We start from the raw sequence: 17,163 nt of genomic DNA on the forward strand, positions 1-17,163 counted from the left end.
GGAAAAGTCGACTCAAGAGAAAGCTCCCACTTTTCTACAAAGTATAGAAAAGTTTAGAACGTTCTTCTAATGTTTTTTCTGAACATTTAACATAAATGACTTTTCCAGCTAGTAAGAAAATAAAAAGTGTAAATGACCACAGGTATGAATGACAAAAAAATATCATGAGGCTTAAAAACAAAAATGAAATATAGAAACTTAAGAATGGACTCACAATAAGTACCCCTCTTTTTTATCTTCTACACCTAAAGGGAAGTGATATAGCTCCCAGCTCCCAGACAGGCAGGCAGGTCTACAGGAGAGACTAGATGCTGATTTAATTCAGTACCTTCAAGAGAAAGGACCAAAAAGAGGCCCTGCAGACCATCTCTTAGATGGTGGGTTTTTTAGGTCTCCAGCTGAGAGAAGATAGACTATTTCCTCCCACCCCATGCCTCCCAAACATGCTTCTGTTGACTCAAGAACATGATGTTAGAGAAATTTGATAGGAATGTGGGAGTGGATAGCAATGAAAAAGAGGAGGGAAGAAATACTTGGTCAAATGTTTACTGAGACCCCAAAATATGATACATTCACCAGTGATCTGTTCTAAGAGAAGCTGAACAACTTTTTCTCATTTAGAAAAGAACAAAGCCTGGGTGCAGTGGCTCACGCCTGTAATTCCAGCATTTTGGGAGGCTGAGGTGGGTAGATTTGAGGTCAGGAGTTCAAGACCAGCCTGGCCAACATGGTGAAATCCTGTCTCTACTAAAAATACAAAAATTAGCCAGGTGTGGTGGTGTGCGCCTATAATCCCAGCTACTCAGGAGGCTGAGGTGGGAGAATTGCTCGAACCCAGGAGGCAGAAGTTGCAGTGAGCCGAGATCTCACCTAGGTGACAGAGCGAGAGTTCATCTCAAAAAAAAAAAAAAAAAAGAATGAAAAGAAGAAACAAAACAAAACTGCTTTTTACTTTAAAAATTATTTGCCAGAGGAAAAGGTCTGAAAATTTTACATTGGAGCAGTGGCACAGATATTACATAACTGGGTATGGATGGGAAACCCTACAGTTTTTATTCACAACAGATGAATGGAACTTGTGGCTAAGGACAGTAGAATATTGGTTCCATTTGGTTACTATGCTAAAGCTAGGTCTTGATTCTAAAATGGGGGTCAGATGAGTTGAAATCTCAGTGGAACTCTGTGGTTTCTTCCCAGTTTTTCTTGGCTTATCTTTCCACTGGCTGACATCCTCTCCGACCTTTGCCATTTGTACCCCCAACCAAAGCTGAATCGTTGATTCGCCATTTTGTCTCTGGGAGGTCGTGTAAAGTGTATCTTTTTCCCTTCTTGTTTAGTTTATTAATGATGTCATCTCTTACCAACTATAGTATACTAATCTTTATTGGCTCAAGATGTCAATATATAGTCTGTGGTTCCTACAGCAATGATAACTTTTTATAGTTCTTTTCCTCTTCCCCTGTTTTCAAAGTCAGATCTCAATTTAGTTATTAAGGCTAAGCAAAAAATCTCACTCTTATGACATAGTGAGTAGAAAGGACCTCACACTGGAAGTAAGAAAACCTGCGGGGTCAGGGAGGGTGCTCAGGCTGCTCTGCTGTGTTTGCCTGAAGAACATGGACCAGTGACTTAATCTTTCTGAACTGCAAAGACCTCAGATACGATTTCTGAGACCTCTTCAGATATTAACATTATTCAACTTAAAAATGAACAGGCACAAATGTGTTTAATTCTGTCAGATAGTTATGTCCACTGCATTAAGAGGATGCAGTAAGAGAATTGGTTTTCCAGTTGAACTGATTTAGGAGCAAGCACTGCAGCTGCCCTTACTTGATTCTTGGAAGACCATGCACTGTTGGAGATTTGGGATTTGGATTTGTTTTTTGGTCTTTGGTTTATTTTTGCTTTGCTTTGTTTTAATAAAGGATAAATGGTATGAGGTTGTACTCAGGAATAATACACATTAGGTGCTCAAGCATTTCCATGATGTATATGGCATCATGTTTTCAAGTATCCTGTGATAATCTTATGAAATCACATGGTCACTTCCTAAAACCTAGGGAAAGACTGGTTTTCCATTTTGGGGAATGAATCTCTCCCCTGACTTCTACTGGTTCTACTCAGTCTACCCAGATAAGTGGTTGTACATGCCTCTTTCATTCTAGTATCTACCTTGTTGCCTTATGGCCCTTCTTTTTCTTGCCTAGTCTCTACCCTATTTCCAAAACTAGTATCTTGATGGCACTGTCATGAGATCTTGGGTTTATAGTGCTCATTTCCTAAAAAAATAAAATAAAATAAATTTAAGTGAGGAACAAAACCTCAAATAAATGATCCTGCTAGGAAAGACTCAAGTGTGTGCCCTGGGACTTGTCTATATTGACACCATGAGACTAAAGCATTGCCATCCACACCTAGTAGGTCCAGTCTCTGTTATACATCCTTTTTCCTTGCCAGACCTACTCTCTGACCTCCTTGTGCTGCACCCTGCGCCCTGCTTGGCTGCTTTGTCCCTCCTTCTTTAACTAGACTCTGGATTTGATATCTTATCCACTTAGATCTTAAATGGCTGCTACTTACGACTTTCAAAGTTTAATTCCAGATCCTTAGTCTTTCTGGCCAGTTCTGTCTTGTTATTACTCATAATCCATTAAAACTTTCTCTGGAAACTTTAAAAAAGTCCGTTTGGAATTAGGTTGTATTTGCCTAGCTATTGTGCACATTCACATAAGTGATTGATGTTAAAGGGAGAGCCAACTTTACCACCGACTCCCTTGACACTCCCCTCCCCCACTACAACCCTCCCACTTTGAATAGTCTGAGAAGTTTGCCAACACCACCAAGAATCTACCTGGTTTCAGTTTCCACATATTTTGCTTGACCTGGTTTCTACACAGTTGAAACTGAAGTCCACGCTAAAGTTTTTCTAGTATCTGAAGAAAGTTTCATCCTGGATAAAGCTGGAAGAATAGTTTGTTTTGCTTTTTCAAAGACTATATCTCTGACTCTTTTAGTTCTTCATGTGCTCAGAGGAAAAGATGGTTTATGTCCTGGCCACAGCTAAATTGTGGATCCACTAGAGCTCATGGAGGGCTGGGAAGTTCCCTTGTAGTGAAAGGCCCATTCTCAAGGTGTCGGAGTTCCTGTGTATACCATAAACCACCACCTTAGTATTATCTAGATTCTGCATTTTCCCCCAAGATCCTTTGGACTGAGTGTTCCTCTTTCCCACCAGTCATGAAAGTCTTGCCAACTACATGGCGCTCAGATCCTGTTGTAATAGATCCTATCCACTCCTGCAAGAGTCACAATGCAAGAGACAGTTGCACAAAAGCATGTTATAAAAACTAAAGACACCAGTAGGGAGGTATACAACACCTGGTCCATTGACTTAAAACGGTCAGTTGAGTATGCAGCATTTTTTATGTGATTTAATTCTGTAGTTAAGTTTACAGTCCAGGCCCTTAGAAAAGCCTAGAAAGAAATATGGCCTCCTCCACTGTGAGGATTCAATCTACTAAAAGTACCCCTTCTGGCTGCGCACAGTGTCTGTGTAACAGAGGGCACTGTCTTTTTTTCTTTTTTAGCAGATCCAACCAGCTATGCTACAGGGCATATTTGCTGAGCTATGGCGAGGAGTCTCCAACAAGAACCATGAGGGAGAACAACTTCCAGCTTTACTTGGCATTGCTCTTACATCCTGGAAGGACCTAAGATGCCTTTGCAGGGTGCTAGGACTTGGCACCCTCCATCATATCAAGGCTGTGGAGCACGGTACTGGGGTTGTTAAAAGGCACCATGGAGAACATGTTTTATTGCTCTTGGCTTTCCAACCCCATGTTTGAAAAGCTGTCTGGTGCACTGTTAAACCTTCCTGTGGGTCAGAGGGCTGTGGCAGCAGCTACTACCAGCTCCTTCCCTGCTGACCTGCAAACTTTTTCTCTGAACTGGATTCCAAACCTTTTCCTGTCTTGTGATTACATTTCATCCTCATTTTTGTCAGTGTATTCACTATAATGCCCTTTGTATCCATATACAGATGGTCTCCATGCCCTCAAGTTTGCAAAACTTTGGTTAGATCATATTGCGCATACCCTTTTGGAATTAAAAGTTTACGTTTTAATCTTGTATTATTTTCACTGTCACTACTAGACTCCTATCTTGAAGGAGAAGGTGGACTAGAGATTCAAGTAACATGCTTTCTAGAGCCCTAGCAGGGTTACTGAATTCTCTCCATGACAAGTTCTGTTACAAATTTAGGCCTTCTACTGTAGACATCCTGACAGACTATGGTCTAAGAAGGGTCAACTTGTGCCTGAAGGGAAGACACCTCCAGATCGTTTTATGTCCTGACTGGGAAAGTGTTTTCCAGCCACCTCATAGCTATACTCTGTCACCAAAGTATCAGGCACCGTATACCCCTAGAAACTTTAAAAGAAAGCACTAAGCTACACTCTTAATATTACAGTGATTGAGCTCTAACGATTTTCCACTGTCCTAGATTGTAAAACTTGTATTCTTGAGAAAGGATGTCTTCCTACCTTCCCTTTGTAGATGCTTGTTTCAGTCTATGGCCGCATGGTGTCCTTGTCATTCCTAAGGTGCTCTTGCTACCATGAAATCAAGCACTATAGCACTGAAACACTTAATTGTGCTTGCTTTTTCAATACTGTGAGTTTGGTAGAAGCAAGGGCTTTCTCTTCCTCACTATTTTGTCTTTGAGTTTCAACACCATGCCTGGCACTCTGTGGGCACTCATATATTTGCTAAGTACATAATTATAGAAATGCAAGTAGAAGCTGTGCTGTTTGCCTTTCCTTGCCTTCTCCCTGATTTTTAACATTCAAACTAGACCTGAAACGTTCTCCAGCCTCTCCTCACCTGCCTTCTTCCCGTGTTCCTTCTAAACATGATAGTTTTGCCCAGACTGACTAACATGATCCTTATTCACCTGCTGATTACAAAGGATTGGAGATAAAATAATCATTGCTCTATCTCCTCATTTTACTGAAGGCCTAGAGAGGTAAAGTAAATTTCCCAAGATTATACAGCAGATCCACTCCATAGCATTCCATTTCCCCAGCTTCGCCTACTAGGCTGGCTACCTACTCATTTTATTTCTGATCATCACCCTATTCCCTCTCCACAGGTTCTTTGATATCCGCCTTCCTAACTTTGGGAAGAAGAATACGGTCTGGACTTTTACCCATACTAAGGTTGTAGAATGTTCTGTCCCATCTCTTATGTGGAATTAGGATTTTTCTTGGTGCTATGCAGTTTCAGGGATTTGTGACCTATGGCTATACCGAGATATATTTTATTAAATGCCTACATGATTGCTACACCATTCCTGTTCTTTGGTAGATTTACATCTTTAGTTGAATGTAGCCAGGAAACTTTATCTAGAAACCTCTTTCAAGTCTTGGCCACATCCAGGGCAAGCATCTGGAGCTAATGCCAATAGTGTTTCTCGGTTCTTCCTAGAGAGTAACCATGTGTTCAATCCATCCATACTCCTACTACCACCACATTCTCTGATGATGTAACTATGTCCAGTACAAGCAGTTGTTTCTTCCAAGTTACTTCTCATTCTTAAGTAAAAATAGTTTCCCAAGCCAGCAGGATCTTTCAGGCATAAGCATCCAGCTCTCCACTGCCTGAAACTTTTGCCCTAGGCTTTTGTTTCCTTCCCGTGCTGAAGGTGCTGATTTGGCCTTGTCCGTTTCAAGAACAGTGACTAGTATGTGATTGAAGTAACCCAACCAACCAACCAGTCTTTGATGGTTGCTGTAGCACAGAAGATTAGGTAATTTGGAAAACACACTAACTATGATCCTCAAGGAAATAGTAATAAGATTCCAACTAGTTTAATGGAATGCGAAAGGTGATGGAGTGAATATAAGGTATAGTGCTGAGTAAATTGTTTTAGTTTTGTGTGGTAAGGGAGGAAGAGTTGGAATCAAACTTAGCACAAGTGTAGTGCCTGGGTGGCTGGGAGAATGTTAAAATGTCATTAGCAAAAACAGAAAGACACAGGGAACTAGCAGGTTTAGCTAAAACTGGGAGAGTAGGAGGACAAATGCAGTATAGGACATAATAGATTGGAAGTTCCACTGAACATCCATGTCATATTTATTAGGCAATCAGTATTATGGAGTTAGAAGTCGGGAAAAAGCTCTAGGACAGAACTTTAGACTAGAAAATTTCCCATACTGAGTTGGTTTTGAAGTCATAGCATTGTTTTATATGTAGAGTAAGAGATGGAGATGGACAGAGAGCATTTATTGGATATATGCCCCTTTAAAGATGGGAAGCAGGGAGAGGACTAGCTTCAAGAGGTCAAAGTTTGGGCACTTACGTCTTTTAAACACGATTGAAATGGGACATGGGGCAGAGTAAAGATGTGAGAATGTTATGGAAAGGTAGTTTTTGGATCAAGATAGAAGACCTTTGAGCTTGAAGTACCCAGCCTCAACAAGAGTAAAGAAAATAGCAAAAGTATGGAGACTTTTTATCAGAAGTGGGACGTTGCAACATGTGTCCCCAAAATAAAGCAAGGTCCCTACAAAGATGAGGTAGGCATACAGTGGCTGATAGCATGAGGGAAGGCAGGAAGAATTTCAAGTAAGAGGTAGCTACCATAGGGAATATGGACATCTCCAGCGGGGGTGAAAGCTGGTCAACCAGCAGTGAGGGTGCTGCTGAGGTCGGATCGCTTACACTGAAAGAACAGACAGCCATGCGTGGTGATTTTTCTAGTGCTGCAACATCAGCAGTTGGGATCTGGAGCAGGAGTAATGAGTGGTGGGAGGACAGTGAGAAAGTGAATCGGTCTCCTAAGTGGAGTGTCTGAGCAGGACATCCATGCCAGGGGGAAAAGCTATAAGAGTTGAAGGGAGTAGGTAGATTGAGAAAGGGAGGTGTTTAGGGACTAGAGGTGACAATGAGGACCGAGAGTGATTGTTTATATAAGTAAGAATGGGATTAGGTTTGATCTGGGGTGAGGAGTAGATCAATATATAAAATAATTTTGGAAACTGGTAAAAATTACCATTCCTAACCTACAGCTGAAATGTGGTTCCCTGTTCTTAATAGTTGATATTTTCCCTGATCATTGTTAATTTTAACAGTATTTTCTTCTCTTCCTGTTTGGTTGAAACATCCTGAGATTTCCCACTCTCTTGTATTCTTAGGTCAGCCTTCTGAATCCTCTCATTTTAGTCTAGGTCAGTGATCTTCAACCTTGGATGTGTACTGGAGTCACCTGAGGAGATTAAAAAAAAAAAAAAAATTAGGTGCTTAGACCTGATCCTGGAGAATCTAATTTAATTGGTCTGCTATATGGCCTGGACATAAGGATTAAAAAAAAAAAAAAAATCTCCCCAGGTAATTCTTCTGCAAGTCCAACCAAGGTTAAGATCTATTGGTCCAGGTATTCTCTCAGGTGAGAGTAATGACTCCCATTAATGAGTTGCCCATATTGGGAACTACCTGGTGAGTAAAAGAGGACTACTTTAACCAGGGCTGTTACAAGTGTGTCTGAGCCTATGGACTCAGGAGGTCAGGGTATGTGTCTCAGCTCTGTGATTATAAGAAAGCTCTGTACTATCCAGAATAATGCCTACAGAAAAGTGAGGGTTAAATTGGGTAATATAATAACATACTTCGCACAATGCTTGACACATAGAAGAACTCAACAAATGTTTTTGTTAATATTTGTGTTGTGATGTCATGAGTACTTTATTCTAATATGAAAACGCTATTTTTCCATAGGCCCACACAAGTCAAATTCATTTTCCCTCACACACTATTTATTTTGCATCTAGACATTGCTTAATGAAGGCAAATTACAGGTTACCTTATTTATAAGTTGAAACAATAAAGCTTCATGATTATAGTGATATAGTGATTATATTTAGAGCACTTAGTGCTATAGTGAAAGATGGCAAGGATTACTTTTCTAAATATGAGACTTAGTTTCAGTCAGTTGGTAAGAAAGTAGCCACAGGGTGGCTCTGTCAGAAGCCAGGTTTCATTTCATGAGGGCTGAGCGTGGACTGTGATTTCTTTAGAACCTCACTCTGGAAGGAACCTGCCCAATGAGAGTTCATTTCTTTCTTTTACTTTTTCTCAAGATTGTTTATCCAACACCTCTGCAATATTGATACCATTTAATTTTTGTTTTAAATGTCTTTAAAAATAAACAAACATAACTTGCCCCCTTACACCTGTCATTCAGCCTGGCAGGTCCTTAGTGGGCTAGACCTACCTTTCTGATGAGCTGCCTGCCCCCACCGCAAGATGATTGTTCGAGAGGTAAAAACTCTTGCCAAAAACAACATTAAACTTTTAATGAATGTTAACATACTTGCATTTACAAGCAGTGAATTTTGCCACCTTCATGTTGTTATTTATGCAGCATTAACCTTTTTCTCCAGATCATTGAGACTGAAAATATGATGGACCGAATTGTGACTGGCTTGTCTGAGTCTAGTGTCAAGGTGCGGTTAGCTGCCGTCAGGTATGAGCTTTAAATGGTCTGAATAAAAACCTTTTGCCATGTGTTTAACCTATTTCCTTTCTGGTCCTTCACTGAGTAAACACAGACTACAAATGTTCCTCAAAAATACACTCAGGTAAATTCATAGAGTGTATACCATTGTCTAACAGAGAGCCTAGCCTCCAAACCCCGTGAAGTGGTCTGATGTAGTTCACTTAACAATATAGACATGCTTGAAGTGTACATTAGTCATTGTGAAATGCCAACCAGTTTGTTTGAAACGTAAGAGTTTTGGTTTCTTATGAAGCTAATTTCGATTATTCTTTGTAGATGTTTGCACAGTTTATCCAGATCTGTGCAGCAGCTTCGAACCAGTTTCCAGGATCATGCTGTGTGGAAACCTTTAATGAAGGTAAGAAGAAAGGATCAGCCAGTAACAGCCATACTCGCAAAGCCTAGAGTGAGCTGAGCTAGTTAACAGTACTCCCTAGTCTAGGAGTAGGTCTGATTTTTGTGTAGAGTATTTTGAACACTTATCTTCTTAAATCTGATGTTCTGAGCATCTACAAATGCTTCATGTGTGAAGGGAAACTACAGGCCAGATTTTCTTTTATTAACTAAGCTTTAGTTACTCACCCAATCTCCCTGTTTGTTTAATATTACACCTTAACCTTATATCCAGAATTATCGTTGTAATTTTTAGTTCTGAAAAGCAAAGGAATCTGCCATTTACAGAGATAATGTGTTGTTCTTAGTCTTTTAGCAATCCCTGGATTTTATTTTTACTTTAATAGGCACAGGATCTCACTTTGTCACACAGGCTGGAGTGCAGTGGCTCAATCACGGCTCACTGCAGCCTTGGGTCACCCCTGCCAACCCAAGTGATTCTCCCATCTCAGCCTCCCAAGTAGCTGGGACTACAGGCATGTGCCACTATACCTGGCTAATTTTTTTGATTTTTTAAAGTAGAGACAAGGTCTCACTAAGTTGCCCAGGCTTATCTTGAGCTCCGGAGCTCAAGTGATCCTCCTGCCTTGGCCTCCCAAAGTGCTGGTTGGCCCCTCGATATTTTTTAAAATAACATCTTTGATGTTAGGTCTTCTCTACAAGCCCCTTTTGTCCACCCCAAAAAGGTTCGGGGCAAATAAATCTGAATCAAGACTTAGAGCATGCGTCAAGTGACTGCTAATAATGTTATCCCCTGATATATTATCAAAACCATAGGTCTACTTGGTCTTTGGTCTATCATTTTTTTTCTTAAGTGATCATATGCTTGCATTTAGTCAGCCTGATTTTTTAGAGTTTTGTTTTGTTTTTGCATACCTAGTATGTACTAAGCAAAGCCTTCAGGTACAGTGAGCCTACCAAAAGCATTTTACCACAGATCTCTTACTCTTGGCTTAAAGCTTCAGGTTTGGGGGACAGGGCCATCACTGTGGCAGAATTAGGCTGGCCTGGCACGGTGGCTCACGCCTGTAATCCCAGCACTTTGGTAGGCTGAGGCAGGTGGATCATGAGGTAAAGAGATTGAGGCCATCCTGACCAACATGGTGAAACTCTGTCTGTACTAAAAATACAACAATTAGCTGAGTATGGTGGTATGCACCTGTAATCCCAGCTACTCGGGAGGCTGAGGCAGGAGAATAGCTTGAACCTGGGATGCGGAGGTTGCAGAGAGCCAATATCATGCCACTGCCCTCCAGCCTGGCGACAGAGTGAGACTCCATCTCAAAAAAAAAAAAAAAAAAGGAACTAGGCAAGAGACTTTTCAGACGGGAAGAATATAAAGTGGGCTTTGAAAGCAAGAGGAAAACAGGAGGATTTTTCCAGGGAGCAGAATAGCATGAGGAGAAACATTATGTATGGCATGTGTAGGGAACAGCAAGGATACCTTTATGACTGTAGCAGAGGAGTGGGATATAATGAGACATAACAGTGGGCAGGTAAGGACAAAGTGGAAGAGTCAGACCAATGCCATGGCCTTGGGAGTTGACATGCTGAGTGGTTCTTCCATTGAGGAGGTTCATCTAATGACAGAGTATATGATTTATGTATTGAGGTCCTGGAATAAAGCAGTAGGAGTGGCTTAGGAAAGACCATGTGAACCCTGGAGATACTTCAGTGGAAGAAATGATAGATTGGGTATATGATTCACTACTGAGGAGCTGTCAGGGGGACTACAAGAGTTTTCTAGTCTAAACAAGTGTCACAATATGGTCTTATGAGGCCTATCAGAACAGTATGTTTCTTTAACTTCTTTTCAGTGGGAATGCCTAAGCAGCATGTAACATTGAACTTGACTCATTTTTATCCATTGGCACACCTTTCTGAGTTTCACTCTTTTTCACCCTATTAGATATATGTCATCTCTTCTGAATATTCCTCATTCTCTGATACCCTTTTGCTTCCTGAACCTCATTAAAAGCCCTAAATCTCAGAATGGTTATTTACCTATACCGTACTCTCCAACTATAATATCAGTGCCTTTCTATGCTTGGAACACACTTGCTTATGGAGTATGCCAGCTCTCACCAGCAGAAGTTTATTTCCGGTCCACCATCCTTTATCCAAAACTGTTGGGGCCAGATTTGCCATTTCTGGATTTTTTAAGGCTCTCCTCAAGTGATGTTTTCTTTTACTGTTCCCACTCTTTATTATTCTTAGATTGCACCTTTTTCATAGCAGCTTGATCTTGATTTATTGATTGTTCATTTAAGATTTTTTAAGTGCTCTTCTGCTTCCCCAAATGACTCCCTTTTCATCCAGGGCCATTTTCCCTGCTTGCTCAACTCAGTAGCCCTCTATCATACAAATTAGAAATGGAGTAATGTGGTTTCTCTTTAGTTCTTTCTGGGAAAAGGTGTGGTGAGCATTCTAGAAAGGTTTTGTGTACTTGGGCACATGTGGGTATAATTACTCTCAAACTACAATTTTGTCCTGTGTTTAAACTATAGTATTAAAAGCTTGGAAGTAAACAAATAACTTACTTCAGATACTTTTTAGTCTCTAGTCCAGAGGCTGTTTGCATATCTGTTGATTTTTCCCATTTGCTTTTCCATGTTTTTAACTGTTGGTTAACAAACTGCAAGAAGGTAGGCATTGGATTTTAATTTAAAAATTACTTGTGACTTTTTTGTTCCTATTTTGGTGAAATTGTTTGGTCAGTATTAGATGTCAGCTTCTGAATTTCACATGTCATACCTTACACTGCACCAGGTAAGTGGTTTTTAAATTTATAGGATCTCTTCTGCTTTAGTTTATCATTAGATGTTATCTAATGTGAATGTTATCTAATAAAACTTGATAAAAACAAATTAATTTCTATAAACAGTAAACATTTTCAAAAATGAATTATGTCAACCAAAGCAACTTTTTAAAGACTTGATAGGCATCGACTTATTTCAACCAGTGTTTCTAAGTAGTATAGTTTTAGAAAATGATTATTGAGCACACATTTTGTGCAGTGCCATTGGGTTGCTACAGGCCAGTATAAATTAGACCATAGATATAGATTATTTCTTCAAGAAGTGTAACTATTACTAGAAGGGGAGATTGGCATAATTGTGCAAAGAATTTGAATAGATTGCCGGGTGTGGTGGCTCACGCCTGTAATCCCAGTACTTTGGGAGGCCGAGGTGGGTGGAAGTCAGGAGATCGAGACCATCCTGGCCAACGTGGTAAAACCCTGTCTCTACTAAAAATACAAAAAATTAGCTGGGTGTGGTGGTGCATGCCTGTAGTCCCAGCTACTCGGGAGGCTGAGGCAGGAGAATTGCTTGAAACTGGAAAACGGAAGTTGCAGTGAGCCAGGATCGCGCCACTGCACTCCAGCCTGGCGATAGAGCGAAACTCTGTCTCAAAAAAAAAAAAAAAAAAAAAAAAAGAATTTGAATAGATTGACAGTCGTGAGGATCCTATTAGCGGTCACAAACCATGGCAATGGGACCCCAGAGGAGGATAGAATGACTTCTGACTGAAAGGGCTAGGATGACTTTAAAGCTTGGGTGGGATGTACCTAAGAGTTAGAGGAAGGGCAAGGCAAGGAAAGGGTGAATAGGGCCTTAGGGAGGTTGTGACAGACACAGAGCTCGGCATGCATAGTATATGAGATTTAATTTGATCTTTATCAATGAACAGTCCACAGGAGAGTTAAAACACAATATCTTAGGCAAGCTGCTTCTACTTTATAATTTATGCTTATTCTTAACTTAAGAACTTCAGACTTGGTTTAGCAAGGAAAGCAGATAATATATTTAACTGAAATTTTTTGTGATTACCCATTTCTGGTTTGTATAACTAGAGCTCCTAATACTCCTTTTAGGATCATAAGCCTGAGCCTGATCTGATCCCAGATGCAGAGGATTTAGGTTGAAGTGATTATTACATATAAATGATGGTGTTTATGAAGACTTGTCTCTTAGAATCTAGAAAGGACAGGTTCTAATAATAGCAACTAACATTTGTCATCCTGCTATGTTGCCTTCTGGTTCCGTGACGGTCCATGGCAATTAGTTTACTGTATACCTATTATGTGCCTGGTAGCAAGAGCAATTATGGTACTAAATTAACATTTTCAAAGCCTTTCTTATAGAGCCATGACTATGTGCCAGTTACTATTCTAAAATTTTTCATTCATTTTTCATAACAATCCTGTGAAGCAGATACCATTTTATATCTGAGTAATACATGTACCTATTTAGTTGTTGAGCCAAAATTTGTATCCAAACAGTCTTTGTTTCTCATTTCTCTCCTATGGTACTTCCCTTATTATTTACCATATCACATTTAATCCTGAATGGTTCTATCAAGGTCTGATTTTCCTCAATTTATAGATGAAGAAATGCAGGCTCAGGCTAGTTAGTGGAGGTGTCTGGGTTGGAACAAGTTCTGTGTGATTTCATTCCTGAGAACCAGTCTCCCACACTGTCCTGCCTGTGCAGTAGTAGCTTGCTTGATCCATCAGTTCTCCTGCTCAAACAAGCCATTCTAGCAAGACATCAGAAAGACAGGCTGTAAGGCCATTCTGTACACTCATAAGGGGCTTGACTGATGACGTAGAATGAGCTAACTTAACCCCAGAGCAGTCCCTTGGCCTTCAAGCATTTCATAGAGTACCTTTCCCTAACGTGTCTGTCTCCTCCCTGCAAAAGCCCCCAGTGAGGCTGCAGCTTCTCCTAGCAAGATAGATTTGAGGGCCTTAGTCAGTCATAATTATAGCACTAGGTGACATAGTGTCAAGTGGATCCTTCCTAACCCTCTCTCCAATATGAAGAATCAGGTTGCAAAATCATTGTTCTTGTTTTTATTTAGTCATTTTATATCTCATCTTCATCATTCCAAACCATTAATAGTATCCCTTTTTTAATTCCACAGGTTTTACAAAATGCACCAGATGAAATCCTAGTGGTAGCATCTTCCATGCTATGTAATCTTCTTCTTGAATTTTCTCCAAGCAAAGAGGTTAGTATTGATTTTCTTTTCCTAGACTTTGCCCAGTCCAGCTAGAGCTTACTCAAATACTTTTTATAGTAGTTGACATTGAAATTTGTGGGTTGGGTTTAAAAACGACTTCTGAATTGTTTGATTGCATAGGGGTGGGGACATGCAAATAAATTATTCATGTTAAAATATGGTTATTTCCCATTATTATTTTTATTCCATCTAGCATATTCAGCTTATTTAAAAGATATTACAGTTTAAAGTCCATCTACACTGCCTGAAACTGCGAATGTAAGAAATAATTTTTCTTACAAATACTAAACTATGCTCAGGCTACGTTTTTACTAAAGTATAAATTAAGACTAAATTTTTTAAACCAGAATTATAAGTCATTTCAAGGAGATAACTGCTGTCATTGGGAAGTCATCTTCTGATGTTTAATGTTAATGATAGTTGTTTGGGGAGGGGTTGGTTGGGTGTTCACTTTTGCATTTTATAAAATATTTCAGTATGTATTCCTTTTTAAATAGGAAAAACTAAAATATACCTTAATGAAGGAGGGAAAAACCTTATAAAGTTAGTTTTATTATGTCATAATGCCTCTGATCTGCCCAATCATGAACTCAGGTTTATTGTGCATTTAGTAGTCCCATTGTGTTGAATTTATTTTCTGTATTATAGCACTTGTAGGCTTTGACTGTAATTAAGAAAGGTAGTATTAACAAGATGGAGGTTCTGGCCAGGTGCAGTGGCTCACGCCTGTAATCCCAGCACATTGGGAGGCCGAGGTGGCAGATCACTTGAGATCAGGAGTTTGAGACCAGCTTAGCCAACATGGTGAAACCCTGTCTCTACTGAAAATACAAAAATTAGCCTGGGGTGGTAGCACATGCTTGTAATCCCAGCTACTAGGGAGGCTGAGGCAGGAGAATCACTTGAACTCAGGAGGCAGAGGTTGCGGTGAGCTGAGATCACGCCACTGTATTGCAGCCTGGGTGAAAGAGGGAGACTCCATCTAAAAAACAAAACAAAAAACCAAGATGGTGGTTCAGAAATAGTTATTCAACAAGCAGGAATCTTGGAAAAAACAGGGAGAGACTGGTAGTTACTCTGATGGAAGAGAAAGGCAAAAGAGTACACCAGAGCTTCCCTCAGTTCATCAGTTCCATCTGCCTTATAGATGGGGTCTTGGTCCGATGATAACTGGCCAGTCACAGCCAGTGTGCCACCATTAATCATCCTTAACTGCTCTTATATTGCTCCAGATCTGCCTTCAGGATATTTAGGGTCTGGTTAGGAAATAGGTAGATGAGCTCAGGCAGAGGATCACTCATGATTTTTTTATACTGAAAAATAAACTCCCAACCTGGGCAATATAGCAACACCTTGTTTCTACTAAAAATTAAAAAATTAACCAGGTGTGGTGGACACACCTGTAGTTCTAGCTACTCAAGAGGCCAAGGCAGGAGAATTATTTGAGCCTGGGAATTTGAGGTTGCAATGAGCTATGATCATGCCACTATACACCAGGCTGGGCTTCAGAGTAAGACCCTGTCTCAAAGAATTAAAAAAACAAAACAAAACAAAAACAAACAACAAAAAAAACCTAGATTCTGAACCAAGGTCGGAGAGGGAAATGCCTTAAGAGCATTTTTTGTGGCAATTGACAAATTAGAATATGGACTATAGATTTGATGAAAGTATTAATTTAATATTACCTTTCCTAAATTTGGTAACTGTACTATGGCTATCTAAGAGAATATCCTTGTTCTTAGGAAATACACATTGAAGTATTAAGTGTAAAAGGGGCATGATGTATGCATCCTACTTTCACATGGTTCATAAAAGGTAGATAATGTGGATTAAGTATCTAGTACGAGAGAGATGATAAAGCAATGATGGCAAATGTTAAAAACTGGTGGATCTGGGAAAAGACTGAGAGTTCCTTGTATTTTTGCTACTCTGTAAGTTTGAACTTATTTCAAAATAAATTTTTACAATATCACAAATTATAAAGTTGAGAAACGTTTACCCCTTTTTCTGGGTATATAAATCTGAATTGCTTCTGACATTTATAGAATCCTCTTGACAAGTGACCTTTAAGCATTCATTGGTGATGGTAAATCTTAATCCTCTAAGGTTTGAATTTTTTTTTTAGAAATTACCAAAAATTCATGTTTGTTCAAGTATCATAAATAAAGTTAAGTAATTAGACTAAAGCATGGTTTTTTAGGTGTAAAATGTGGCATGACTGTAAAAGTACAGGACTATTTTACTTGTATAATTGATAAGTAGTCCTGAAAATATCCTAGAAGATAAATTCTGCAGCATGTTTGGAATAAGACTGACAGCTTGGAAGGAGGATGATTTGGTTGTCTAAGTTCCTGTATATTTCTTTCCTTTATCAACCGTATTACTTCGTAGTCAGAGTTTATAAGGAATGCACAAGATACACACATAAAGCAGAAAGTGACAGAGTCTCAGAGAACGATGAGAGTGGGGAACTAGGTAATGAGATCATAAGGGTATGTGTGAAATTTACAGATAACTAGGATGTCTCCTGAATCCTCCAGGACTACAAGGAAAAAAGGAAATGATGGAGTGGTTTGGTTTGGTGTGTTTTCTTTTTCTTTTCTTTTTTCTTTCTTTCTTTTTTTTTTTTTTTTTTTTTGACTTTTGGGATTTATGAGAAAATAATTGTCTTTGCCCTTCTCAATATGATTTTTATGGCTGCATCAATCCCTGCTTTGCAAAAGTTGCCCAGAATTGGGTAAGAGTGGGGAAGAAATCACAGGCAAAGTGCCAAGGCATATGCACATTTAGTTTGTAAACCTGACTTTAAAGCTGTGATTTCTTTTTCCTGTCCAATGGCAGCCAATTTTGGAATCAGGAGCTGTAGAGCTACTTTGTGGATTGACCCAGAGTGAAAATCCTGCTTTACGAGTGAATGGAATTTGGGCTTTAATGGTATGTTTCACTTTTATATATATCATAATTTACAAAAGGAATAGAGCTATTGTCTAAATTAGAACTATAAATAATGTGTTATTTTAAATGTCTGGAATTTTATTTTTCAAAAATCTTGCTATTTTGTTCTAGTTTTCTGAAGACTAAGACCTAGAAGACTTAGTATTGAACTAAGGTTCAACTGTAAGCAAGGTTTAACTCTAAGCAAGTTATGCTTCCATTCTCTTATTTATTATTAAGAAAAGTGAATAGATGTT

General features: G+C 39.4%; 1 protein-coding gene across 5 annotated transcripts in view; it reads left to right on the plus strand.

Annotated features, from left to right (window-relative positions):
- The window catches only part of ARMC8 (armadillo repeat containing 8), a 112,647-nt gene that overhangs the window by 67,498 nt on the left and 27,986 nt on the right, over positions 1-17,163 (plus strand). For all 5 annotated transcript variants that reach the window (XM_012451129.3, XM_012451130.3, XM_012451134.3 and 2 more), the window contains 4 exons: positions 8,439-8,521; positions 8,831-8,912; positions 13,874-13,960; positions 16,814-16,906. In XM_012451129.3, the coding sequence (XP_012306552.2) occupies positions 8,439-8,521; positions 8,831-8,912; positions 13,874-13,960; positions 16,814-16,906 (345 nt within the window). The remainder of the gene's footprint in view (positions 1-8,438; positions 8,522-8,830; positions 8,913-13,873; positions 13,961-16,813; positions 16,907-17,163) is intronic.

Source organism: Aotus nancymaae, unplaced genomic scaffold, assembly GCF_030222135.1.
Source record: "Aotus nancymaae isolate 86718 unplaced genomic scaffold, 86718_ANA_hifiasm-v0.15.2.pri h1tg000019l, whole genome shotgun sequence".
Taxonomy (NCBI): Eukaryota; Metazoa; Chordata; class Mammalia; order Primates; family Aotidae; genus Aotus; species Aotus nancymaae.